The sequence below is a fragment of the Colletotrichum godetiae genome (assembly GCF_030913485.1).
Source record: "Colletotrichum godetiae strain CBS 193.32 chromosome Unknown BDP55scaffold_69, whole genome shotgun sequence".
Classification (NCBI taxonomy): Eukaryota; Fungi; Ascomycota; class Sordariomycetes; order Glomerellales; family Glomerellaceae; genus Colletotrichum; species Colletotrichum godetiae.
The window spans coordinates 123,112-149,839 of record NW_026851317.1 but is presented as its reverse complement, the minus strand read 5'-3'; the positions used below and the strand labels follow the sequence as shown (position 1 = coordinate 149,839).

General features: G+C 52.3%; 7 protein-coding genes across 7 annotated transcripts; 2 read left to right on the top strand and 5 right to left on the bottom strand.

Moving 5' to 3' along the window:
• Positions 1 to 3,972: 3,972 nt before the first annotated feature.
• BDP55DRAFT_681677 (uncharacterized protein) lies at positions 3,973 to 5,802 on the bottom strand. The gene is made up of 2 exons (XM_060576216.1): positions 4,196 to 5,802; positions 3,973 to 4,120 (listed from the first exon to the last, which is right to left on the bottom strand). The coding sequence occupies exon 1, from the start codon at positions 4,938 to 4,940 to the stop codon at positions 4,545 to 4,547; it is 396 nt and encodes a 131-aa protein (XP_060423534.1). The 5' UTR covers positions 4,941 to 5,802; the 3' UTR covers positions 3,973 to 4,120; positions 4,196 to 4,544.
• A 2,547-nt stretch (positions 5,803 to 8,349) lies between these two features.
• On the top strand, positions 8,350 to 10,699 carry BDP55DRAFT_564449 (Endonuclease/exonuclease/phosphatase; the record flags this gene model as incomplete). The annotated part of the gene is made up of 2 exons (XM_060570336.1): positions 8,350 to 9,427; positions 9,483 to 10,699. The coding sequence occupies 2 exons, from the start codon at positions 8,350 to 8,352 to the stop codon at positions 10,697 to 10,699; spliced, it is 2,295 nt and encodes a 764-aa protein (XP_060423533.1).
• Positions 10,700 to 12,242: 1,543 nt separating this feature from the next.
• Positions 12,243 to 13,371, top strand: BDP55DRAFT_733874 (sterol-4-alpha-carboxylate 3-dehydrogenase; the record flags this gene model as incomplete). The annotated part of the gene is made up of 2 exons (XM_060580147.1): positions 12,243 to 12,704; positions 12,763 to 13,371. The coding sequence occupies 2 exons, from the start codon at positions 12,243 to 12,245 to the stop codon at positions 13,369 to 13,371; spliced, it is 1,071 nt and encodes a 356-aa protein (XP_060423532.1).
• Positions 13,372 to 15,779: 2,408 nt separating this feature from the next.
• On the bottom strand, positions 15,780 to 18,434 carry BDP55DRAFT_593627 (uncharacterized protein; the record flags this gene model as incomplete). The annotated part of the gene is made up of 3 exons (XM_060570954.1): positions 17,616 to 18,434; positions 17,034 to 17,040; positions 15,780 to 16,855 (listed from the first exon to the last, which is right to left on the bottom strand). Coding segments are annotated over exons 1-3 (1,896 nt in total), but the record flags the coding sequence as incomplete, so codon positions are not given.
• An 897-nt stretch (positions 18,435 to 19,331) lies between these two features.
• On the bottom strand, positions 19,332 to 20,460 carry BDP55DRAFT_681668 (Alpha/Beta hydrolase protein). The gene has a single exon (XM_060576215.1). It carries the CDS (start codon positions 20,269 to 20,271, stop codon positions 19,375 to 19,377), a length of 897 nt encoding a protein of 298 aa, XP_060423530.1. The 5' UTR covers positions 20,272 to 20,460; the 3' UTR covers positions 19,332 to 19,374.
• A 231-nt stretch (positions 20,461 to 20,691) lies between these two features.
• BDP55DRAFT_681667 (argininosuccinate lyase) lies at positions 20,692 to 22,809 on the bottom strand. Its single transcript, XM_060576214.1, has one exon. The coding sequence runs from the start codon at positions 22,481 to 22,483 to the stop codon at positions 21,017 to 21,019; it is 1,467 nt and encodes a 488-aa protein (XP_060423529.1). The 5' UTR covers positions 22,484 to 22,809; the 3' UTR covers positions 20,692 to 21,016.
• Positions 22,810 to 23,000: 191 nt separating this feature from the next.
• On the bottom strand, positions 23,001 to 25,235 carry BDP55DRAFT_681665 (major facilitator superfamily transporter). Its single transcript, XM_060576213.1, has 4 exons — positions 24,515 to 25,235; positions 23,807 to 24,460; positions 23,550 to 23,754; positions 23,001 to 23,498 (listed from the first exon to the last, which is right to left on the bottom strand). Exons 1-4 carry the CDS (start codon positions 24,858 to 24,860, stop codon positions 23,150 to 23,152), a joined length of 1,554 nt encoding a protein of 517 aa, XP_060423528.1. The 5' UTR covers positions 24,861 to 25,235; the 3' UTR covers positions 23,001 to 23,149.
• Positions 25,236 to 26,728: the final 1,493 nt, after the last annotated feature.

Here is a 26,728-nt window from a genome sequence, read left to right as displayed (position 1 = left end):
CGACAGCACTAGATACCAAGATGGGTAGCTTAGCAGAAGCTAGACCTCCGGCTATCTGATAACCCAAAGAGGACGAGGACGAGAGCTCGTGTATGCCGGCTCTGTCGCTTGCTGTTCTGTGCCTCTTGTTTATCGCGGATTGGCGATTCGGGGTCGCAGAGGCCTTTGCGCGGCAAACAACCCAGACTCAGGAATGATGCCAGCGCCGCCAGCCAGCAAGCTGACTAGCAAGGCAAGACAGGGCAGGGAAGACGCCGTCGACAGGCCTCTCGGGTATCCGCACCGGCAGGGGAAACCCGTTTGGACGGTACCAAATTACCAATGTTCCCCAGCCAGGGCAATGGAGGGAATCGCAAGGGGAGTGCCTTTCTCTGGTCTCCAATTGGCCCGTGTCGTTCGTTTACTGTTGCGTGGGATCGTGTTGTGTGACCCGCCGACAAGGTGATCCACGTCGGAGGCTTCACCTCTGGCCCGCGTTGCCTGTGTTGGTGCGCCGTCCGTCTTGCCAATGACAGTGAAAACGAACACTAGCCCTCTTCTGCCAGTGTCCGATTCCTCAACAATCCCGATGGATGACGGCACTTTGCACGTATTTGTGCCTGGCCTCTTTGCCCGCCACTGCGTTTGTTTGATTTGCTTGGTTTGTTGTCTTGTTTGGTTTGAGCCTGTGTCGTCCAAGCTTCCCACTTGTTTCCTAGGCGGACTCGTCACAACTCCACGAGTCTCCTCTTCAGCTTGCTAGCTCCGGCCTGACAGGAGCCACTAGGACGGCAAGACTGGGGTTCGGTGAGCAATTAGACCAAGCCAGCACTTGAGCAGCTCAAAACTTGGTTGTTGGTCGACCGTCTCCCACGATGGCGTCAATGTCGAGGACGTAATGGGTGCTGTCCCTGCTCTTTTCTCACGTTGACCACTCGGCGGCAACCCAGCAGCTGTTGAAGAACGAGTGTGGCTGCACAAGTGGGCATTTCCCACACACCAAAGAATAAGGCCAGCAAACGCCTCGCTCAGCCCCCGATCCAGCTCGTCGGGACGCCCGGCGCTGTAATTCTCCAACCCAACCCCCTCAATCGTGTTTCTTTTCCCCTTAGGTTCTTTGTTCGCGGGGCACTCGGTGTACTTGGCCCAACTCCTGGCCCTGCCGTTCTTTTGTTCCAATGTCTCTGCCTCAAACTTCGGCTCTGTGCCGTCGGGTCTGCCTCTTTCGCACCTGAGACTCGATGACGGACTAGAACAAGGCTTGACAGACAAATGGGAAAGCAGGTCCGACAATAACAAAGTCGGCCGGACAAGTGATCCCCAAACAGTATGCCCTCGACCTGTGAAGTCAGCGGCCCTCGTTGGTTTGTTGCCTCTCCTTTGCCGTTGACCCTTGCTACGGCAAGCCAAGGGTCTGAGAGACGCCTGCAAGTGCAAACTCCTTTGGGAGCAGGACGGTGAAGGGACTCAAGGGAGAGCACCGGGAACCAGGCCCCCGGTAGAGTGCAGTCAATCTATCGTATCCGTATGGGTGGCAGAATACAGCAAGTTGGATGAGGGCGTGAACCTTGAGTTTTCAAGTGAAGTTGATTTCTGACGGGCGAGGACGTGCGGGCCCTCGGTGACCAGAGCGAAGAGAAAAAAAAGACGCTGGCCCCTGTTTTTTGACGTTTGGGTGCTTTGTGTCGACTGTTGATCCTCTTGGTAATGGAGTGGACCGGGCCGCGCTGATTTCGGGTGGGCAATGGAGACTGCTGGCAAATCGCTCCTCTTTGTTCGGTTGTGCCCTTAGTCAGGCTGTATCTTCGTAGTCACGTAACTGTGTCCCTAGAGTACTCAGATACGGTATCCGCACTTGGTAGAAATCAAAAACCCGGTGGCCACAGTTTGCGTCAGTAATATGAGTGCTGCCCGCCTCGCCGAGAATTCGGCGGGTTGGCCCAAATATCTCGACAGTGTCCGGACAGAGGTACGGATAATTACCTCGTCCTGCTGGAGGAGCCCAGAAGGCAAGCAAGAGTCAAGTGCGCCGGAGCTTGCCCCGTCCTTCTAGAACCTGGACCAGGTTCTTTCTGAAATCTTGAGACGGCGGGATACCGGCCGCTTGTTCCCCGGTGGGGACGGGACTGGGGTCAGTGGAATGACGGATAACTGACAGGCCCTGGTTGGCTGGCTTGAATTTGCGCTTGGGTTGGATGGGAAAGCCGCCGAGCTGAACAAGAGTCGTGTTTGCCTCGCTCTCGTCCTGGCCCAAGGACCAACGCAGTAGCCGTTATTAAATGAGAGGGCCAAAGATCGCTGCAAGACAGGATAGGACGGTGCTGGTGGAATTGGCTCTTGTGCCGCCTCATTTAGTTCCGTTTGTTGTCAAGCTTCCGGCCGGTCTTTCTTCGCGGTAAATCGAGCAGGGTGTCGGTACGGTCACTACGGTCAAGGTCCGGGCCCTTGTCTGAGAGACTGTGATGAGCCGGATCCCTTGTTTGGTGTTCCGTCGCTTCGCCCCGTCTCGCCTCTTCTCGGTTCCCGCAGACAAATGGTACCGAGGGGATAGATGGATCAAATTTCACCGCGGCGTCTTGTCGGCGATGGCCTACGTTGGTTACGTACGTATATCGAATCCTGTCGAATGACTGCAAGGTCTATTTTGCCGTGACGCCTGTCTTGTTTCGTCCCGTTCTGTCCGTGCAAGCTGGCTCTGTCACTTGTGATTTGTGTGGTCAATGGTGTCGTTTCTAGCTCGCGGTGACACGCCGTGACCCGTTGCTGATCCGAACCGTTCAGTGGTGTGCGCTTTTCTGTCGCGTGCCACAACGGCGAAACGATGCTATAAAAGACGGCGGGCGACTGGTGAAGACTGGCTGAGAGTGTAGCCAAGGGATCAAAGTATATGGAACAGAATCTCGTGCTTGTCGGAGATAATGACGTTGCCCTCGATATGTCTTCTGGGAAGATTCCCAGAGCGTGGGGGGACCTTCCCTTACAGCCAGCTGGGCGATTTGTCTGCAGCAGATTGCCCAGATTCCGCAGCAGCTGTCAATGGTGCGGTGCAGGCTGTCTGTCGCGTGTGTTACGTCCTGCCTGTTGGGGTGCAGTGCCGATAGCGTAACGTGGTAGCGGGTGCGGACTTGTTGCAACTTGTCCCCGTCCCGGTCGGTGGATTCCGCCTAGCACCGGCAACGGAATCCTCTGAACCTTCTTTTGCAGAGTAACTGCCTGGTGAGAAGATCGGCGGTTAAGAGCGAGAAACAAAGCAACGTGGATGAATTGTGACGAATGTTTCCGCTGGGTTTCCGGGCAGATTCTCCCTTTCGACTTGCAAGCCTAGTGAAGAACTACTGGGATTTCGGGACGAAGCCTGGAGACAGGGCCAGGCGAGTTCAGGTCGATCGGGGCTTCTCCGAGAGTGCAGAGTCAAATTCGAAGGACGAATATTCGCACAGATTACGAAGGACTCCTTACAGAGGGGTAGACCGTAGGCCGCCGTCGTCGAGGCAGAGTTGACTCAATTGAGTGTCCGTAGAGAGTCGCAGCCGTTGGGCCGTAGCGCTAATCCGCAACTTGATGCCTGGTGTAATTGGGATCGCTGCTGTTCATCCGCAAAAGAAGATCAAACGAATTATGGATACCCGGTCGACCGGTAGAGGGAGATCGTCGCCGTGTCTCAATTATCACATGAATGATGAAGACAAGATCCAGACTGCCAGACTGCCAGAGCGGTGGGTGACGAAGACTGAGCACGGCAGTCTGCCCGTGTATACAGAGGATGTACGAAAAGAGCGGGTGAGCGATTTCGGCGTCCGAGGCAGCATGCAGCAGCGGTGCAGCACCCCAAGGCTCGGGGTCTAGGTACCGGCGACTGTGTCTGATTCGTTGGATGCTTGCAAGGTGAGGGAATTGCGCACACCGCGGCTTTGGCTTTGACTTGCGTGCGAAGCCGACAGAGAGGGGTGGTGAATGTGCCGTTGCCTTCTTTCGAGATGTTTAGGAGGCAGCCTTTGGATGAGGTGAGGTTGAAATCGCAAAGTTGCACCTTAGAATCAGATCGTAGCTTCGCCGTCCAAAGTGGCAGGAGGGCAGGCCGGTGGAGGGCGGAAGGCGCAGGTGCAGCAGTTCGTCCCTTCCTCCGTGAACTCGGAAGCTCCTGCAGAAATCGCCGTGTTAGTCGCCGCTTCCAAATGGGCAAGAAGCAACCCGCCGCACGGAAGTTGAGACTTACCAGATTACCTAATACAGGTAATATGCTTCTGTTTACTTTTGTTGGATGGGCTGAATGGATTATTCTCTTACGAGACACCAGTGTTGTCGTTTGATGATCCAGAAGCAATTGCCGACTTAAAAGATGCAAGCCCAGAAGACCGGAGCCTGTCAAATAGTGCACTCATCATTGAGAGAAGAGCAAACAGGTTATCTATATAATACGACCTAGACCGGACCAACGGCACATGATCCATCTTCCTTCTCCAGCAGGCCAAGGCATATCATATTCCCCCGATATCCGAGAAAAGGAAGCTCGAATTCAAAAGCCCGGAGCAAGCCTGTCAGTCGAGAACCTCAATGATTCGTCTCTACGGCGTGGTCCCGTGGCTATTGGATGTCCGATGGCGACATGACAGAAGGGGCGGAGGGCCCCAGAAGTTGCGAACTTGCGCACACATATTTGCACTTGCAGCTGCATATTGCATATTGCAAGGGCCCTTTCTCTGCTCACAGCTCCGTACGCGCCCGCCACCAAGACCCGATTCGGGCCTTGGCCGCCGTTCGGCACTGCAAGCCTGGCTTTTGGCAGCTTGTTCGTTCTTTGCAGCAGCCAATCTTTGGAAGTCTGGGATAGGTCGCCGTTGGCCTCGACCCGGAGCTTTGCCCACCCTCTGGGAATTGCGTGCCGCTGGGGACGCGTGTGAGCGGAAGTGAGAAGTGGGATACCGACTGAACTGCATGTCTGGCATGTGCCTCAATGCCATTTCTGTTCATGGCAAGTTGGGGTGAACGACATCGAGGAGCTCCAGGCTTTCCTACCTTGGTCTGTCAAGTTCTATCCATGCTGACAATGGTATCGCAGAAGCCTTGGTCCCACCTGTTCGTTAAGTAACTGAGATTTGGGGATGTCGCGATAGCTCAGATAAGATGTTGTGGAGTCTAGCGAGGCGTTGAAAGAGGACGAGGCCAAGATAACGAAATCGACCGGGACCGCTCTTTCCCCGCATACCATTGATCCTTGTCGCTGAGTGGCTGGCTAAGATATTCGACAACACCCGGCAGGACTAGCAAGCCCTCGCTGGCCATGTTCGAGACGGTTAACGAGGGCAGGGCACTGAAGGCATCCCCTCTTAGTTCCCGAGCCTAGGCGTGTCCATGAGTCGCCTGCTGGGCTGAGCCGAGGCCCATGAGAATCCGTTCTCTAGCCACTATCTTCGCGGTTTTGTGCTCCATCTATCGCGTTTTGATGATGGGGAAGGTCGACTACCTTCCGTCAAACATGACCGGGAGTCCAAGATCCGGGGCTCACCGCCATTGAGATGAACATCTAAGTCGTTATATCCGGCCGGTCCCCCGGGCAGTTGTCCCGAATCGCCGGTTTGCCTTTGCTGCAGCCTCTCGCCGCCCTGTTGATCCGACGGTCTAACCCGGATCATCGCGGCACGTGTATGATATGTGATTGCTCTCTGAACCAACGATACCAGCTTTTCGGTTCCTGATTTCCTGGGGTAACATCCAATGGGAAGTTCGTTCACTGTTCCGGCTTGGCCCTGCGGCACAGGCGCCAGGCTGATATCAAGGCTGAAGACGGGTCCAGGAACTGGCAGGGTTGTCGTGGGAGAGCGGCTCGGAATGGCATCTTGATCAGCCAGGTTTCAGTTAGAAGGGTGCAAAACATCATTAAGCTGTTGCGACTTTCGTTTCTTTCAATCATCTTCTCATGGCCAAGCTATTTTATGAGACTAATACAGATTTATTTCACCTTCAACTCTTTGACGATTTGAAAATTTGTGACTCCTCGAGACCCCAGACATGGCCCCTTCGTTTTGTTTCTCGACTCGCTGAAAAGTACTAGTAACAAAGACAGTTCAAGTACCTACCAACGAGTACCTGTCTCCAATCGGGGTAATATATGTCACTCCTAGACACTCAAGGCCAGCTGGTGGCCATAATGAAGCATTGAGCAACATATACTGGGGGAGATCAAAGGGCCGATTACTCTGTGCCACGGCCTCTCAGAGAGAGATGAGGAGCAATTGTAGCAAGGAAGTAAAGAGTCTTGATGTGACATAGAACTGAAGCTGCTCAACTTCGTTCATGAATCGACCTGCCGTCAATGATAGCCCCGTACAACATCAAGCAAAACCACTCCAACGCTTGGCATGTGATCTGACACATTGTCAGATTGCAGGTAGAGAGGAGACTGTAGCAATGAATTGTAGAAGAGGGCCTGAATGCGTGTAGGTTCTATTTCACTTTTATATTTTTGTTACTGTGATGAGTTCCACTGATTAATTACACTGGCATGCTTTTTTCCGAAGCCTTAGGGGCGCAAACTCGTTTTGCCAAAGAAGAAAAAAGAAAGCAAAAGGTAAGAAACACAATAGCGTACTCGTAGTGCTCTTTGAACGAATAGACTTCGTTAATTGATTATCGTTAAGGAAAAAAGAAAAATCAGTTCGAGAAACGTGTTCTTGATCTCCAGCTATCTTTAGCATCCCTCGATGCGGGTATGATGTGAGGTGAAGGGGGTCCACTCCTGAATGACTTTCGTCTCTGATCATTGATCATGATAGCTGGCTTGAGTGCTTCAATTACCAAGTTCGTTTCATGGTTACCTGAATACCTTGAGACAACGGCGAACTTGCCAAACCTCATCGTACCCAGGGTTTGCTGTCCGTGCCGACGAGGCAAGGTGTTATCTGATGTTCTCTTGGACTGCGAGCAACTATCTTCTTGAAGCCCCACGCCGTAAGAAAAAGAAGACCATTAATTTCTGTGTTAATGATGCCTACGAAGACAGCTGCGACAATTGCTTCGAAAGAAATGTCAAGTCAAAGGGGCTTCTGATGACTAGCTTTCTGTAAATCGATGACGATATCTCATTAGCAAAGATCATGATATGAAACCGATAGACTTCAACACGTCAAGATTCATTTTGCACTCATGCATATGACATGTGAGGCTGAATTAAATACTAGATGGACCGGTTGAGACGGAGTCTATACAAAGGCCATTAGTCCCGCACATATCAAGTGTGGTACCAGTAAGGTAGATACCAGATTTGACAGCAATATAGGTCAGTCAGTTCAATTACCTACTAAGTGCTACTCCACCATTTTCGTCACAACACACCACAAGTCGAACCACTTGAATTGGGTTGCATCTCACGATCTCACCACCGTCCTACGTACCTCAGCTGCTTAGCTAAGGCAGTGTACGTACTACACGGCCGAGCGTCACGGGCGTGATCACGTTTGAATTAAGTGGAGCTTTCCTGTCTAGCTGCTGGTCTGTGCAGCTCTCCTCATCACGTGATGACACTAGAGCTCGCAACCTCGCGGGCCTGGTGCCCAGTGTCTGCTCTATCGTCAAGATCGAGTCAATCCCACCACCACCACCTGGCTCTATCTTTGGATCATCTGCATCTCCGACCACATTCTTCAGTCCCAGTATCCATTGGTTGCTCTAGAGATATTGCAAGAAACACACCGCGCCCGCTCACTACGGTATGTCATCAACCCATTCCCCGCCCTTGAGGGTCACCAGGGGGGGCGCTGCTCGAGCCGAGCCTTTGTCGCAACGACGCGGCCCAGCCCCTACTCCGTAATCTGACTCCTGCTCCTGGGCCTGACTTCAGTTCCATGTCTTACTCTTCCAAGCTCGCTCTGCTGACGAGACACATTCTCATCCAGACCCTCTTCTGCCGCATCCAGCGCGTCTCGACACCATTGACTATCTTTTTGCCTCCCACGTACGCTCTCCCCATCGGGCGAGCTTGCTCGACTCGCCGTCTAGCTTAATCTCAAAACCCCTCCCTTCCTGACAGACCGCATCACCAGACCGAGCAAAACTCAACACCACTCTTACCTCTGCACACGTACACACGAAACAACACACGAGCTTCCACGCCCCCTCACATCATCGACGTGGTTCATGGGCGGCTGAGGACAGCACAATACATTGCGGTAACCGGAAGCTCCATTGTCTGAGCCGATACTCGATGCAGCTGGACCCGTACCTCGACTCCCATGCGCAAACGCGAGCTACCCTGGCTTTCCCTCGTTTCCAATCTCACATAAGCTGTTGCTGCGAACCCATTGCCTCGCTCACCACGCCTGCATCGTAATCGAGGCACCACCACAGCCAACCCCACCCGCGAATCTCAGGTAGATGGCCGATGGTACTCGCTACCTGGACCACCCTGTCGGAGATCTGTACCTCAACTCTCTCATACCGAAAGAAACCGCCGCCGAAGCTATTCTCTTGAACACGCTCCTGCGCCAATTCGTCGCCAAAGATTCGAATACACCTACACCATCCAATCCGATCCCACGGGCCAATCTGCTAGGGATGTTCTCCCAGAATCATCAGCAGGGCCCCAACTCCCGCATCAATGGGGGCCATGGCGGCCGGGGCATCCCAATGCTGTACAACTACCAACAGCAACAGCAGCAACACCACCAGACTCACCTTCAACACCACCAAGCCCAGGCCGAACATGCTGCGCACAATGGCAACGGCGGTGTGATGGGCCATCACTCGGCCTTCTCCTCTGGCGTCATGGGAAACTCTAGTCCGTATAGCAGCAATACTATGCAAAACGGGCAAGGAGGAGCCACGCGGGGAGGACAAGCACAGCAGATCACCGAACATTGGGCCGAGCAGCTCCGCCTCTACGAGGAGTCCAAGCAAGCCCACCGTGCCATGACCGAACAGAACCAGCCGCACTACTACGCCAGACTAAAGGCCTCGGAGAACCGTGGCATTGCCGGGCCTCCACCATCCTCAGGCAAGAACGGTGACGACGATGCGGACGATAGGAGACGACCATACAGCGTTGAGAAGAATAAGGAACGGCAGAACTGGCACAATATGGACCTTAGCGGCCAGGGACTGCGTAATCTCGCACCCGCTCTTTTCCGCTACCAGTTCCTTCACGACCTATTCATCGCCTCAAACAGACTTCAGAGTCTCCCTCCCGCCATCGGTCAGCTGCGCCAGCTCCGATACCTCAACATGTCGTTCAACCAGATTAAGATTCTCCCCCCAGAACTTGGCATGTGCACCTACCTCAACCAGCTACTCCTCTTCGACAACCAGATCCAAACTCTCCCCTTTGAGCTCGGCTCTCTACACTTGCTGGACGTTCTTGGCATTGAGGGCAACCCCATCGACCCGGACATGAAGCAGGAAATCATGGAGAAGGGAACCAAGAGCCTGATTAACCTTCTCAAGGAGCAAGCCCCGAGTATGTACAATCGGATTTGTCTTTTGTTGGTATCAACAGCTAACCTTTGTCTTAGTTCCGATGCCGCCCAACCCGAGAAAGCTCATAACTGTACAAGAAGATGTTTCACCTACTTTGGAAAAGGTCAGAGTCTTTTCTTGGAACGTCTTGTGCGACAAGTACGCGACGCCGCAAACATACGGATACACGCCGACGGGAGCATTGAATTGGGAATATCGAAAGGACTGCATTTTCAGCGAGTTGAGAGAGAAGGATGCGGATCTGCTGTGTATGCAGGAAATCTCGACGGAGGCGTTCAAGGAAGAGTTCAGCCCGGAGTTGGCACAGATGGATTACAAGGGTGTACACTGGCCCAAGACTCGCGCGAAGACCATGGCGGAGAAGGATGCACAGGGCGTGGATGGTTGCGCAATTTTCTACAAGGCCAGCAAGTGGATTTTGCTCGATAAGCAAGTCGTCGAATTTGCCGCCATCGCCATCAACCGACCGGATATGAAGAATCAACACGATGTCTTCAACCGTGTTATGCCAAAGGACAACATCGCCGTTTTGGTGTTCCTCGAAAGCCGAGCTACAGGCGCACGCATCATCCTAGTCAACGGACATTTGGCTTGGGAATCTGTGTTGGCGGATGTCAAACTGATCCAGACGGGTATCTTGATGGAGCAAGTCACAAAATTCGCCGAGAAGTACGTTCGCTGGCCGGCCCTCAAGGACAAGAAGCCCATCGTCTTCTCTGCTACTGGCAAAGACGGAGATGAGCTACCCCCTCCGGCTAAAGAACCGGGGCCAAGCCAAGAGTACCGCAACAATACCGACATTCCCCTACTCGTGTGTGGTGATTTCAACTCAACCGGAGACAGCTCAGTCTACGAGCTATTGTCCATGGGACGCGTCCCTCCCAACCACCAAGAGCTATCATCTTTCCAGTATGGCAGCTTCACGAGGGACGGTATTGAGCACCCCTTCAGCTTGCGGGATGCGTATGCCCACATCAAGAACACGCCCGACGAGATGCCTTTCACCAACTACACGCCTGGCTTCTCAGATGTCATTGATTATCTGTGGTACTCAACCAACACATTGGAAGTGGTGGACCTGCTTGGCCCGCCTGATGCCGAATACCTCAAGCGGATGCCGGCGTTCCCCAACTACCACTTCCCGGCCGACCACATCCAGATTATGGCCGAGTTCGTCATTAAAGCTAGGAAGGATAAGAAGTCACCGCACCCGGAACCGGATTTTGGATCAGGAAGCGGGCAAGGCCGGTAGACGGGGTTGTCTGACGACTTGTTTCCAGTAGTTTAGTCTTCAAAGGCAGTCGCGCGTTGCGTTCAGGGAAATTCTTTTGCCGGAGTTTAGGATTGCGATGCTTTTCGTGAATCGGAGGAACTGGCGGGGGGATGGTCTTTTGGCGAGGGAGGCGAGAGTGCATGAAATGACAAGCAAATACAAAACTACCTAAGAGAAACGGAAGGAAGGAAACATGGTGGGGGTGGGCCTTGGGGCGGTTCTTTATCGTCGGAAATGCATCATCAGGGGCTGTGGATACGGCGGGGTGGATTGGGGGTGATGAGTGAGGCTTTTGTAGATGGGCGGGTTGTGGCACATATCACCAACCAGCTGCGTTTTCTCTTGTGTTCAATAACTGTGTCTTTCGGTGTTCCATGTGAATTGGTGATTTGCTGAGGGCGAGTGGACTCGCTTGCCTTACATTTCTGGCCTAAACTCGAGGCTGCCGATGAATGTAGGAGATGAGATGAGATGAGACCTTTGAATGGGATCTTGGCGTAGGCTCGCATTGCACATGCTTCCGATCGGATCTGGCCGAATGGCTAGGCACGTCTTGCGCCAACGCTGGATTCTCTATGCGTTACATCGTGAACATCCTCTTTTGAGGGTGAAGACCGGGATTGAAGAGAGCAGCCTGCGAGATGATGGCATTGCTGCTTATCACTGAAAGAACCCCCAATGTCCGTGTCACTTGCTTCCTTGAAAGATTCACGTGTGATGTCTCGATTTCATCCCATCTGCTCAGCTGTGGTGGCCTTCTTTCTTGCTAAAGTCATCCACAGCCCACGGCCTCGAGAGCTTACGCCTTTCTTACACGCCCTAAGCTAATAACAACATTTGCTCGTTTTCGCGTCTTCAGGCCGCTGACCCCCCATCTGAGCTACTGATATCGGGACACAAAGGCTTACAAGGTGTCATGAGATAAGAGGAAGGTTAAGTACGTGAGCGAAGCTTGCGGCGTTCCCCCTCACCTCCCCACCTTTCCGGCATGTCGGGGATTGCTCTCAAGGGATCTTGGATCTAGTGCTGACGGTGTGGTACAGTTTTGGCTAGCTGTCTAAGGAGTACAAAGGAATGTCATAAAACTTCAATCGGTTCTGGTATTTCTCTATCTTTCCAATTGGGATTCGGCCGCACTCTCGTTACGAAGGACCTCAACTCATCGGCCCTTCGTTGCGAATCGACTATTGGGACTCAACGGCACAAGCGGGGTAAGACTTGGATGCACGATGCAGGAGACGTATTTGGTTTCCGGATTCAAGGTTCCCATCCTGGCAGGGAATGAGAGCCCCCAAGTGCTTATATCAGATTTGATGGATCACGCTGACGACACTCAGTTCTTTCGGCCGTTTCAGCCGGCTTATTCTTGACGACGATCGGTTGGGACACTGTTTGATGAGATAAAGCCAGAGCGGCGCCGATTATTTGAATATTCTTACAAGCTCTTATTAACATCTTTGAGACTCTCACTCTCATCGACCATTTCCTCCCGCCATCGAAATCTCAAGGACCTCAGGACCCAATGGCCTCCGAGACCTACCTCGTAACAGGCGGCTGCGGCTTTCTGGGCAGCCACATCGTCGAGAAGCTCATCGCCGCCTACCCGACCGCCCGCATCGCCGTCTTCTCACGCAACCCAACGACAAACATCTTTCCAGGCGTTACATACCACGCGGGCGACATTGCATCCCTCGACGACGTCGCAAAGGTCTTTCGGGATGTGAAGCCGACGGTGGTATTCCACTGCGCGGGGATGATGACGGTGGGACGGAAAGTCATGTCGGACGCGTTTGTGCGAGCGATCAATGTCGATGGAACGCGGCATGTGCTGGATGAGGCGAAGAGGGTGGGGGTAAAGGCTTTTGTGACGACGAGCAGTGCAAGTGTGGTGCAGAAGGAGATGTTTCGGGATATTGAGGGGGGTGATGAGAGGTTGCCTATTGCTGAGGAGGGGGATGATACATTGGCCTATCCCAAGACCAAGGTGAGTCTTGATGATGATGTCTGCTTCAAGCCAAGTTCTTTACTGACGAGACGCAAAGGCCGCCTCGGACAAGATGACTTTAGAATACGACGACCCCTCCGGCATGCGAACCTGCACCCTCCGCCCCGCCGCCGTCCACGGCGAACGCGACAACGACATCACCCCCGCCATCCTCCGCAACCTCCGCCTCGGCCGGAACAAGATGCAAATCGGCGCCAACAAGAACCTCTTTAGCACAACCTACGCAGGCAACGCCGCAGACGCACACCTTGCCGCGGCCGCCAAGCTCTTGAATGCACCAGACGGCGTCGCAGGCGAAGCCTTCTTCATCACCAACGGAGAACCGGTCCCCTTTTGGGATTTCAGCAGGGCCGTGTGGCGGGCTGCTGGGGACGAGACGAAGATTGAGGATGTGAGGGTTATTAACATGACGTTTGCGCTGGCGTATGTGTGGGCTTTGGAGTGGGTTTATTGGTTCAAGGGGCAGGTGCCGCCTTTGACGAGGCAGGTTGTTAGGTTTTCGGGGATGAGTAGGTGGTATGTTATTGATAAGGCGAAGGAGAGGTTGGGGTGGAAGCCGGAGGTTAGTCAGGGTGAGGGGATTCGGAGGGCTGTTGAGTGGTTTCTTGAGAAGGAGAAGAGGGAGGCGGCTGGGGGAGGGCAGTGAGATTGATGTGTAAGGGCGAAGGTAGTCTGGTCGTCTATGATAACATGGCCTTGTATCAGTTTAATGATCTTCAGGGGTGAGTACCAAAGATTAGTACTGTGGTCTTGATATCAAGTCGGTACCGGGTCTTTCATTCACCTTTTCACCAACTTCCCCATTCGGATCCCATCGCTCCATATTCAGTTTAGTCGAGGGTGCCTTAGCCTGTTGTTGGGTTTGCCTGGATGAGCTCAACATGAGCGACGTCATCTCCTTCCACGCCTCACTGTTAGCTAAGAGGCCACAGCTATCGCCAGGCGAGTGGAGAGCACTCAAGATGAACCGTCACGAGGGAGCCAGCACGATCTCGTACTTACCTCCGTCGGGATACTTGCTCATCCCTGCGCTAATCACCGGAGACTACTCTCGAAACATTGGCTACAAATGGAATTGAAGATAACTGAACTGGAACACAAGTAACTGAGCAATCTTCGCCACCTGAACCTCAATCTCGACTGAAGAAACCCGACCTTCCATTACCACGTTCTCTCGGATGCACCCCGGTTAGCAACTCAGACTGACCGCCTTGTATGGCATGGCTCGGGTTCTAGGCCTGGTACGTGTTGTGCGAAGTCCCAGACCCGAATCACCGAACCACCTTCCGCGTAACGAGAGCTGCATCTGATGTGGTGGTGATCACGCAGGGCTAGTTACGGGTGTCAAATCCTGCAAATTGAACGTTAGTGGTCTTGATCGTTCGTTGGGTCGTGGCGAGAACTGAACATGCGGTTGTTTCCGACTTGAGGCACGTTGTCTACTTCCTCATGATCAGAATCGTCTCCATCGTACTCTCCGTTGCCGACTGGTTGTGCGTTCAGCCAGGTCATCACTCGAAAAGCCGCCTGGGGATCACCAGCCTCTTGGAAATAGCGATGAAGGAGGACTCCTGTCTGTTGTGTCCGAGGGTGGCCTCGACCGAGGTGTTTGGCCTCCACCTGCACCACCTTATCCATCAATACAGCTGCTTGAGGTGCGCCGTTGACAGAACTCAGCAGTGAAGCAAGCTTCTTCATGTTGTCCAGGGTTTCTTGGCTCTCTTCGCCTGGATCCGCCCTTTGTCTTTCCAGCAACTTCTCATGGACTTGGATTGCTTGAGGGCACATCCCCAGTTTGGCGAGATCGATGGCCAACAGGAGCTGGGTTTGGTGGGTTCTGACATCTTCCTCACCATATTGGCTTCCTTGATCCCTGAGCAGGTTCTCCCGTAGTTCGAGAGCCTTAAGTAAAGTGTCCTCTCTGCCTTCGCGCGAGAAGAAAGTTGCCAAGTAGCCCCTGAGCGTGAAGGTGGCGTCCACGTCCGTCATAGTGTAATTCATAGTGCGTGCCTCTTGCAACCCATTCATCAAAAGACTGTAAGCTTCTTCTAGATGGCCTACTCTCCACAGCGCGTCCGCAACGTTACCGACGGATACAAGATAGACATCAGTCCCAGCCGCGTCAGCGGTTACTTTTGCATTGCGAAAGGCCAGAACATCTTCCTGTTCAGAGAGAGCTTCCTCAAACTTGGAAATAGCAGTGTAACTGTGACCCAAGTTGGCTCTTGCTTCGTTGGTATGAGGATGACCTTCTCCACGAACTCGCTTCCACGAGGCCACGGCATCTTTTCTGCGGTCACACACATCTTCCTTTTCTGCTTGAGTGTGGGAGAAAAGGCTTTTAGTATCGATGAGTCGGTCAAATGCATGCAAGGTGTCGGGATGGTCAACGCCGAGAAGCTCAAGCCTTGCCTTGTAGACTTTCTGTCGCAGCGACATTGACTTGAGAAGCTGTCCGTCCCAATCGTAACTGTCACCTAGCGCACTCTTGGCTTCAAGAATACGCAGACGCTCTCCTGCAATGGCAGAAACTCTTGTCTGGAGATCACGGACGGTTTCTTGCCGTAGTTGAAGAGCTCGACGTTGGCGCCCGGCTCCGTGGAGGAAGTCTGCCACCAGAAGCCGTGTTCGCACCATTTTGGCATCATCGACGGGCAAGTTGTGGGAACCACACGTGGCAAGCGCCGTTTCCGCCGTGGATAATGCCTCCGTCCGCTGCTCAGTTGCCCATAGAGAGCCCGCATAGTTGATTTGAGCTGACCATAGATAATCGAATCCTGATTCCCACTGTTGATGCGCTTGGATGACACCGGGTTGATACTTCAGCGCCTCTTCGTGTTCGCCGGTGTGAAAGTAGCAGTCGGCGAGCTGTTCATTAACTTGCAGAGTCCATGTATTGGGAATCGAGTGATCGTCGCAGATTTCGATGGCTTTCTCCAGAACGTCCTGCGCGTCTCTGAAGTGACCTGTGGATGAATATGCGTTTGCCAGTATGAGCATGATCTCCAGGCGTCTCTCAGTCTCAGCGAGTTTCACCCAACTACTCATCAATCCATTTGAAGTAAACGCTTCCATATGGGGTATCATGGATTTTTGTAGATCAACACCCAAGGGGTTATCCATCCGCGATGCAGTGGTGGAAATCGGTTCATTGGCCAAGGCCAATGCTGACAAACAAGTTGCTCGATACACATACTTCTCCCAATCCTCTGCTGAGAGCGACTCCCTGCAATAATTCTGTACGAGCTTGTTCATCGAGTACTTGCTGGAATACGATGCATCGCAGACAAGCAAACTGTACCGACACAGGGTATTGAACGCCTTACGGAGACCGGGTGTGCGCCACTGAGTACTTTCGGAATTCAAAAGCGGCACCAGGGGCGCCCAGTGTGCCCACTGCGAAGACTCTCCTGAGAATTCTGTCAAGTTGATCCAGGCTTTCTCAAAAATCTGCTCCGAAATGCTTTCATTGTGAAAAAAGCACAGGGTCCGAAGTAGCTCCATGGTCTCCGGCGAGTTCTCGACAAGAGCCATGGTGGTGCCCAATGCGTGTAAAGCAGATTTGCTTTGGCCACTTCCCGGGGGCAAGTCAGGCAGGTCCTCGAGGCTTGTTTGAAATGATTGGTCGAAGTCATAGCAGTAGTCCAAGAGGCTGTTTGGGTTCATGGCAATGTAAGAACCGGCCTGTACAATGGACAGCGGGAGCCCTCCAAGTGTTCGAGAGGCCAAGTCGTCGATCGCCACCCACTCTTCTTCACTAAAGTCCTTTGCGGCATTCACGAAGTTGTGTATCAGTTCGTTGGCATCCCATGGATCCATTGGGGAGATAATTTCCTGACTATCGCAGTATGGAGCGAGCTGTCCGTCGATGGTTGTGATGATAATGGCGCCACAACCTTTTTGAGGAAGATAGTCATTGAGATCAGTGGCCAAAGAGGGTTCGAAGTTGTCGATGAAGAGAATCCAGGGTTCTTCAAGGCTGCTAATCCATATCCTCGTGAGTGACAGCTGTTGAGAGATGTCCTCTTCGGAGTTGATGCCAGACGTGTCTATCAAGGTCCCGCTGACTCGAGCTATGGCAAGGTAGCTGCTGTTCGCTGACTTTCTACTGCTGGCGTCGACGTAGAAGACTGCTCTGAATCTGATAGTTACGAATGTCAGAAGAGTCAATTCGCTAAGTGGAATGAAACAGCGTACTTGGATTCATTTTCAGTAATGGCTTGCAGACAGATTTGACTCTTCCCAACGCCAGTTACACCGTGTACAAGAAGCTTCATCGGGGACTCTCTCTCCTCGGCGTCCCACAACGGACTGTCTGTCCGAAGGCATGATGGAAATTGTTTTCGTTTCACAAATTTCGACGCTAGAGCCGGTCGTTCATTGCGAATCTCTGGCCACACAATCTTTGGTACTACTTGTCCTTCCTGGCGCTGAGCTCGGAGACGGGTACCTAATAGGAGTAACTCCATGTGTCAGTCATCGCATTGGCATAACTATGGAGTGGGCTTGCGCCGGAGTAATAGGATGTGTCAGGTGCCCGTGTAAAACTCACCACCGCTTTGATTGTCTGAATCCATCTCGATATCCGACGAAGCAGGACTAGGCGGCAGGCCGGGTTTTCTGACAGCTGGTTCTCGCATCCGAGCTTGGGTTTTGGAGCTCAAAGATCCTGGCTGCTCATTGTACCTGGCCTCCTCAGGCGTTCCTATCAAGTCAATGAGTCGCACGTCCATGGATTAATGGTATCATAGTGATCTTACGAATATGAAGATCCGGGTCGGATTCGACAACGCTGATCTCTTTCAACACTTCTTTGGCGTATGCGGCAGCCATTGCAGCCGCGTAAGGTTGCCACTCCTTCTTCTTCTGTTCGTCCCCATAATCGCATACCCCTCTGATGACACCGACAGCAAGACGGTTCATGATTCCTGCTGCCTCCATCTCTAGACCAATTATGTTGTACTGGTCTCTCCAAGCGTCCCTCTTCTCAGCATTCTTCATCAATTTGTCACCGGAGCCGAGCGGCCCATACCACACTCTGGTACGCGCGTTATTGTTTGGCCTTGGCTCCCGAGGAATAACGACTCTCTCTCCGGTCGTATTCGTCCCGATTAACTCGTCTTGAGGTTGGCCAGGATCCTTGAAGTCGCCCTTCGCGTGCTTTTGGTCTTTCATGGCTTTGAAGTGGTCCAGGAACCCGTTGATATGACCCTCAGGATCCGAAACCTTGATCCTTCCAATAGCAGATCCCACAATGGCCTGCGTTTGATTTTGGCTTCGTCCTCCACGAAGAAGACTGAGTCCCTCGGATGTTTCTTTGCCGAGTCCGTATGGTACTATAGCAGGGATTTCGCCATCAGGGAGTGCAACGAGTACATCTCCAAGACGTATGTCTCGTTTAACGCTTGGAAGCCCTGCTGCGACACCAACAAGTAATGTGAACCAGAGCTTAGGGAAGAGAATCTTCATCTGGCTAGCGAGAGCTGCTGCTGACCCTATGCCATATTCTTGTCCAAGGGGAAAGGTGCCGATAACCACGTTGTGCCCGCACATGCGACCCGCGATGAAGTTGTAGTCGTGGCCCTGTCTTACTGGAAACCTGCCCGTGTGCCGAACATCGAGCATGCACATGGCTGCCTGAGTTTCGATCTCGAGCGGAGCAATCCATGCTACCTGGTAGTTGTTATAATCTAGATGAGCCATTAAGTCCCACTGTCGTGAGTTCTGAAGTAAATCTTGGGACTGATGGGGTAGTACGAATAATTAAGTGAAAAGAATGATATGACAGTGACAATCTGATTGAGACGATGTGATGATAATGAGGTGATCGAATTTGCATGCGAAGTGATTAAGCGAGACGATATAGACGAGATGACAGAAGCGAGACCATTGTGCTTAGTTGAGGACTTAAGTAGATTTGAGTTAACACAATGGAAAGAAAATTGAAGCCTATCGCCGAGTCTTCGAATAGTTGCAAAGCTTTTCTGAATCCTGGTCCGCAATGTATTGGGGAGACACTGCAGCTCAGCTCCTTAGGCACATGCACGAAGCAGACACCCATGGTAGTAAGGATAAAGTTAGCAACATATTGGTGGAATCGACCAACCGGAGTGTGTACCCGCAACCGCTGTCTCATATAGCCGCCGTGCTGTACGTCGAAGGTTGCTTCCGCGTCTCCGTTGGAACTACAGCCAATTATCATCTCCATATTGCGCGGCACTGGGCATGTTTCCGGATTGGCCTGCACCAACAGGCGGAGAACCGCCGCTGATCCTATTCCGTTGGACGATTTTAAGGCATGAATACCGGCGTGCCTTGTGTTACTGCTTGTCTTTAGCATCCGATCTGCGAGTAAGATGTTTCACAAAGCTGCAAGTTGAAATTGAGTGGAAGACAATGCATTGTAGAAACCCCTCATGGGTTGCCTACATGCACCTTCCCATAAACACTTTGTCTGCTGAAAACAGAGCGTTCGTCCGGTAGGAAGCCGATGTCGTACGGCCGAGTGCCGAGAAGCGCCTTGAGAGAAAGTCCGATATCAAGGCAGAGTTGGTACATGTAAGTTGTCATGAGCAAGATACGACAACAATAGTATGAAACACATTGCGTGAAATCGTCTTCTTTCATTGGCGGTTGTTGGCGGGACTCCTCATGCATCCGCCCTCAATATAGCTAAAGTTTCGGTGAATGCCTTGGCCAGTTGCACACCACCACGCCAGATATCGTTGTGCGCACCATCGAGCTCGACCAGGTGTGTCTTCCTCTCCAATTCAGGTAGCGAGTCCAGATTAGCCTCTATGGACTCGACCTGGTCCCAAGGCACAAGTCCATCATTCCTACTGTGCGCCAAAACAAAGGCCTTCAAGTCAAGTTCCGTGTATTTCCGAGCATCGACCTTGGCCGGGCTGGCCTCTGCCAATTGGTCTTCCCTCATGGCGTTAAGTACGAGATAGTCATACTCGGGGTTGGTTATGTGGAGCAGAGGCAAGTCGTAAATCCCGCTGATTCCTAAAACAGCCGCGGGCCTGGGCACGGCGGGGTCCTCGAGAGTCTCCAGAGCCGCGAAGAAGGCGATTTGGGCGCCCACAGAGTGGCCAGAGACAATGTAATTGCCATCGATCGGATAATGCTTGTTGAGGTCCTTGAGCGCGGCGACGGCGTCGATGAGATGATCGGGCCATCTGGCATTCTGTAGCTCGTTGGTTGGCGTGTTGTTGGGTTGAACGCCTGGGAGTGCGGAAAGACGGTAGTCTAGAGATGCGATTCCTGCGATCTGATTTGCGAGCACGTCTGAGCTGTTTGCCTCGAGGGAAGCGATGGCTGGAAGGATGTCCGTTGCGTTCTGGGCAAAGTTGCGGTAGAATCCTCCGTGGATGTACACGAGCCAGTACTTTTCGGTCGTCACGGTCTCGTTGTTCGCGGCCGACGGGATATAGACGTCGTAGACCTGGCGAACGTTGGGCCCGTATGTGTAGGTGGTTGTCTTTGCGGTAGCCATGGCGGCCCCGACAAGCATTGAAGCAGCGGAGGCAATTGAGAAACGCATGTTGACTAATGTAGTTGTGTCTCCTGCGACTTCCAGATGTTGCGGGAATCAGGGCTAGATATTATATGTAATTGATCCTCGGAAATCCCAGAGCGAGGGGCACGTTGCATCGTGTATTCCTCAACTGGGGTAACTAGGCTCAAAGGGCGGGATTCGTCCGCTTAGCAAATAATCAACGGCTGTACGGATACAGACCAGCCTAGCCCAAACGTCAATAAATTGTCGGTGACGCAGTCCCACCAGAGCTTTATGCCAAGGATTGTATCATTTGCCTATCAGCGGCTGAGGAGACCACCCCGGGAATCTTAGCGGATGAGACTTCACTTATCGCGCACCAGATTTGACATATCCGGCATCCGCTCCGCGTGGGTCGCCGAGGACCCCGGGTTACTAGTGCTGACAATGACATGGAGTTTGAAGGCTCTTCAATGACGTTTGCGACTAACTCTAAGCGAGGACATGAACACGAAGTTGAGATTCGATGGCGAAACCCGGAAAACAGAGTCTACTGAGCTTTGCGTTGCAATTGAGACGACAACACCTGCTCTGGTATGGGAGAGTCCAGGCCTTTCATCTAATCACAACTTTTATGTCATACCTTGGTGCCCACATTCAGGGACCGATATTGACATGTAAAATCACGACCTCAGGTAATCATATTTGATCAAGACTATCGATTTATTATAAGTCATGGTCTATGATTTAGCACGTGAAGACCTACACTATCAGGTTTGGGTCTAAAACCTTACGCTAGCAAGAGTTGAAACGCTTCGTTCAATTCTTGTAAGGAGCTCACAATATGAGATTGCCGCTCCTTGATCCAATTATCCAGATCCTGTAGCGCCTGCTTCGAATTGCTAATCATACGCTCCATTTCCTTGGGCTGTGGGCCTCCCGAGGTGGCTCTATGCTTGATGATCCCGGCCGGATCAAGCGCTTCTTGGAATTCTGCCTCACTCAGAAACTGGTATGACCCATCTTCTAGGCCTGCGTGCTTCAAGGTTTCCTTGAATATCCTAGATGCCTTCGCATAAGGGAAGTTGCTCGGGGACAGGTCTTCCGCCTTGGCATATCTGACAGTTTCTGAGGCAAAGTGGTGCCCAACACGGAAAGGCACCCTGTGCTCACGCATAAGGAAATCGGCTAGTTCTTGTGAGGCAGTCCAGTCAAGATCCAGTTCTTTCAGAGATCGTTTGCCATCAATGACAAGTGCGTTGAGAATGCGTTGCCATTGTGCGAGAACCTTCGTGGTGCTGTTGATAATAGCCAGATTGTGATTTAGGTCCTTTGCGTCGCCGTATCCAGGCGGGAGATTATGTCCTTGTATGGCACGACCAACCCCCAAAGTCACAATGTGGGAAGCATCGGCGCGGGTGTGATTCAGTAGGCCAGGATTTCTCTTCTGCGGCATAGCACTCGAGACATACGTGTTCTCACCTCCCTCTTGAAGAAGGATCCAGGGTTTTGGCTGGGCGTACTGATTCATGACGTCCTGGATGTAGGCACCGGTATGAAGAGCAATCTGAGAGGCGATGCCTCCGAGCTCAACTGGCATTTCGGCCATGGAGATTTGCGCGGCATCGTAGGCATTGTCGACAACTTGCGCAAAGCCGAGATACTTGGCCATGCGTTCCCGGTTCAGAGGCCAACTTGTGCCATTGAGCACGGTCGTGCCCATCGGACATCGGTCCAAGCGGGCAAAGAATTGCAGCAATCTCTCCCCGTCGCGACGAAGGCCTGCAATATGGCCTAACAAATAGTGACCGTATGAGTTGGGCTGAGCTGCAACACCGTTTGTGTAGTTCGGAACCGGTGTCGAGGCATGCGTTTCCGCCATCTCGAGCAGACGACTTGTTGTCGCGTGAAGTTGGGAAGCTAGCTTAAGGACTGCATCGCGAAGGATCGCAGTCGAGACTGTGGCAAGCATATCTTGACTCGAACGGCCGGCGTGCAGTAGAGTTGCTTCAACCCCAGCAACTTCGATTAGGAGAGGCTCGAAGGTGATGACAAGGCTAGGGCGCGGCGCGTCGGGCTCGTCGCCGGAGTCTAAGAGTTTCTGGAGTCCACGACTAATGCGACGGGCTGCATCTTGTTCCAAGAGACCTTCTGATGAGTTGATGACGGCGCTGGCCTTGTTGATTTCGCCGAGCCAATAATATGTGTCCCGACCAGGGACCGGGAGGTTTTCCGGCGAGACTGCGAGACCAGGCATGGTGTCTTGCGATGAAGCAACAAAATGTAGGAATGTGATCAGGGCTTGAAGTTGAGTTTGGTCGCTCTAACTTTATCGTGGCCTTACTTTGATCATATGCTGGAGGCTGCGTTGGAGTCTGGGAGATAATGGAACTTTGAGAAGTTGTGTTGGAGATAAGGTAGACCCGGCGGGGGTAGATGACAGAGTGGACCCGAATGGGGCGATGCATCTGCAGCGTTAATCGGAGCCGACTCGGTTATCAAGCCGGATTCAGCACATTGGGTTTAGCCTTTGCTGAGTTACGAGGGTCATCTCGTGTTCAGGACTTCAGCTTACAATTGAACTTCGATGACTCAAAACGTACCTTATGATAAGTCGTGAAACATCATCGGAGCTTGGGATCTGAGGCTAGTGCCGATTCGCGACACAGCTGAGTCTGGTTAGCTCAGAAGTTCGGTGGAACTACCGTGTTTCCTCAACTTCATGGCCGATGGGTAACGCAGGTAAGATTATTTCAGCATGTCAGATCTTTTGATGAATTTGGCATTATACCATATGTTCATTAAATTCCTACATTATTGTCTGGATACCTCGTTTCATTACGTGGGCGCTTGAGTATCTCGGACACTGACAAATGCCTCGGCTGCTCTTGCCTCATAGTCATCATCTTCGTACATGTAGCTCTTAAGAGTTGTTGCCAGTTGCGACACCCCAGAAGTACGCCGACCAAGCACCTAAAATCAACAGAATCAGAGAGCTGAAGCAAATCATAGAGATCCGCTTGTTGCGCGCTCCATTGTCCTCGTAGAAAGCTCTTTTTCTCTCATTCCATAAGTCGCCGTTGGCCCTGCGCTGCTTTCTGGTCCACTGGAGGTTACCAAGATCGATTGACCACCAGGACAGGACGCCCAGCATGATTGAGACCAAGACGGAAGCAGCAGCAAGAACGGCGTACACGATGACAACGTGGTCATAGCTGTCGTTGTCGGCATCCTGGATGGCACCGGTGATGACACGGACGATAATGTTCATCCTTTTACCTGTTAGACATGGGCGGCTAGGACGAGATGGACCAAGAACTTACGCGTTATTCGTGGCAATCTTGACAGCGTAAGCGGAGCCAAAGACAGATCCATGCCACATGGAGGTACGAATACTGTCGATGATGGTGGTAGGGCCCAGAGTGAACGCCACGGCGTAAATGCCAAAGGCGGCAGCAGTTCCTTTGGTATCCGTGGCCCAGTTGATGAGGGCCATGGCTAGGAAGACTCCGGTACCGCAGATGGCCACTAAGATGGATTAAAAACTGGCAAGATCGTCGTAGGTAGGTTGATGACTTACACAAGGTGATGCGGTTACCCATGAGATCGATGAAAGCACCAATGCAGGGTACCAAGAAGAAGCCGGCGTACTGCAAGGTTGCCGAGTACCAACCAGCAGTGATAGAGTCCGTCTTAAACCTCTTCTCAGCCAATTCCGTGGCGTTCTGCGAGAACACAATCGCAGTGCTGGTTTGGAACAGGGAGAACGACAAGATGGCCCAGAAGACCCACGGCAGCTCCAGCACTTTCCTGACTTCGAACTTCTTGGATTTCTCAGTGAGCTTTTCGCCGGTAGCCGGGTCTGTCACGTTGCCGAACTTCTTATGAGCGATGGTGTTGAAGCGATAGAAGACAAGGGTGAGGATGTTGGTGAAGACGTTCATGAAGACGGCGATCCAGAAGACCCATGCGAAGTTGCCCGTGTTCTTCGCAATAATGTTGGCTGAAGACTTGCCGACGAAGCCGCCGATTTTCTTGATGCCAAGTTCAAGACCGAGGGTGGAGGCGAAACCGTTGTTGGGCGAGAACCAGGAACTAAAGACCTTGTACTGGGCGACCTGGGTTGCGATGTCACCGAGGGCAAGGATAACTCGGCCGCCAATCATGAGCTTGAAGTCCCGGGTCTGAGCTGCGGCAGCGACGATGATGGAGCCGATGGAGTAGATGACGTTGCCTGCCTGTACGTTAGTTGCCAATGTCTGACAACTTTAGAGGCGCAAAAACTTACCGTAAAGCATGGCACCAGCACCGCCGATTCTGTCCGTCACGATACCACTCGTGAGAATGAGCAGAGTCACCATGAAATCTTCACTGGCTTCAAGCAGCGAGAACTGCTTGTTGTTGATATCGAGCTCTTTTTTGAGCGTCGACTTCAAGGCGCCCGTGATACCCGAACTCCATGACGAACCGAAGCTGATGCAGGAGATCAAAATGACGGCGATGATCTTCCAGTACATCGGGGGATTGGGCTTGAGGTCGTCTTCCGAGTCAGAGGATGATGACTCGGGAACCTCGTTGACGAGGTCTTCGGGGTGTTTCTCCCGGTGGGACTCGAGATCTGCGCGGGCCGCCATTGTCGTTTGATAGTACCGGTCTCTCGGTAGCAGTCTAATGCACGAATGATAGGTGAGAAGGACAAGGGAGCGAAGGGAGAGCAACCATCGAGGCAGCGCCCGTCTTGCTATTTATCCAACCTATGTCGGACGGTAGCCGAACTGTGTTGGTTCGCAAACCCGAGGTCGGATCGAGACGGCACGGCGAGAAACGTAAGACTTGGCTTGGAAGAAGGCAACTCGGACGATGGGGAATCCCATCAGAGGACTTTTCCTCTCACATTCAAGGTTTTTTTTTTTGGCTCTAGACTAGTGCGCCGAGCACCATGAAGGCGCTCGGAGATGCATCTGATAAGATTAAAAAGGCTAGAAAACCCCTTTACGAGTCAGGGATATGCTAGTCCGAACCGTCCCGTTCAGCTCGACGACCTGTCAACGCTCTGCTTTCAATCCACAGCGGGGTTGATGCGAAGTGGAGTCTCAAGCGAGTGAGAATTTTCTCACAGTGAGGAATTCGTGCATTCGAGATTCTCCACACCTCCAGCTCTTTGGGCCAGTGAGGAAGCCGTTGGGGGCAGTTTTGACCGAATGCAGACGACGACTTGTGATTCCATCCGGGGGAAGTTCCATCAAGCTACTTGAAAGTCTCGGCTTTCGGGTGGGCTTCGCCACATGGAGGCAAGGATGGCGTGGTTTTCAGCCGTATGTGGGCGTCTGACCCTCAAGTGGCATCTGACGATCTCGAAATCTCACCGTGAAGGATTGAAGCCTTCGACATTGCCTCTTCAGCACGGGCAAGGTTGGACGGCCTTACTTGCGCTTGGCGTAAAACGGACGACGCGTCTTATCCGGAAAGTGCCGCAACGACAGATTTGTTTTCCATACTTGTCTTGCCCATTTGGTCTGAGAACATGAGAAACTCGGTGGTGCCGCTGCCCTAGGAACGTGTTCTTCAGACCGAGAAGAGCGACTTGTGTGTTCCGATTTCCGGTGAAGGCAGCTTTCGGGCTTACTAAGCAGCAAACACCCACCCCACCAAACGCCTTTTTGTTAGGATCTTGGGTTCAAGCTCTTGCCTTTAATCAGATCTAACTACACTCTCGGCTATCAAGTAAGCTAGTACTTGTACTTCGTGAGTTGAGGTCGTGTGACCTAACGCTGTCTTCTCCCCCGGCTGTTTGTGTGGCATTAGTCGCCCGTGTTTTCGTGACCGCGTCTGAAGCCCCTCTGCCAATGGTCTGTGCACGAGAAGATGGCAGAAATTCTTCATACTTCTCTTTTTTTAAGACTTTACAGATCCACGAGCATGACCAAGTTGCAAAGTCATAATACGTACAGGGCCATCGACTTAAGATGTAGTTTCACTGGTAATCTCATCTGGCTACGACCCGAAGCTAGTTCTGCGAAAACATGGGTGACTCTCCACTCTCGAAACGAATGCTCGAGACGAGTCAGAAAATTCTCCTACTGAGATGTTCTCGGTAGTAGGGTTGCCCAACGAAGAGAGCAGCAGGCAACCGATGTGGGATTTTGACTCCAGAGCTGGTTCATACCTTTCTGAGAAAAGATGAGCTTTGTCGGGGAATAGTCAGAACCTTGAGCGCAGCATCCCCAAATTGGTCCAATTGTACGAAACCTGATGCCCACCTGTGAATTTCACCAACGATCGAGGGCTCTCTTTGCCTCGATGAGGGTATTCTGCCTGGGTATCTTGATCACTTTCTAATTTCGGTGAAACAGCAAGAAGGCCAGACGGATTCTCACGTGATTTCTATCGCATGTACTAGAAGCATGGTAATGGCTTAAGAAATGCACTATATCAAACGCATAGAGCTGGTCGATTCAGTTGAAGTATGCAAGGGATCAGAGCGACATATCAATTGCTAAAG

Coding starts and splice junctions, on each gene's coding strand:
- BDP55DRAFT_681665 (XM_060576213.1), bottom strand. CDS start 24,860: ATGGCGGCCCGCGCAGATCTCGAGTCCCACCGGGAGAAACACCCCGAA. Junction 24,461..24,514: donor TGCTGGTGCCATGCTTTACG/GTAAGTTTTTGC, acceptor ACGTACAGGCAG/GCAACGTCATCTACTCCATC. Junction 23,499..23,549: donor AAGATTGCCACGAATAACGC/GTAAGTTCTTGG, acceptor AACAGGTAAAAG/GATGAACATTATCGTCCGTG.
- BDP55DRAFT_681668 (XM_060576215.1), bottom strand. CDS start 20,271: ATGCGTTTCTCAATTGCCTCCGCTGCTTCAATGCTTGTCGGGGCCGCC.
- BDP55DRAFT_681667 (XM_060576214.1), bottom strand. CDS start 22,483: ATGCCTGGTCTCGCAGTCTCGCCGGAAAACCTCCCGGTCCCTGGTCGG.
- BDP55DRAFT_681677 (XM_060576216.1), bottom strand. CDS start 4,940: ATGGCATTGAGGCACATGCCAGACATGCAGTTCAGTCGGTATCCCACT.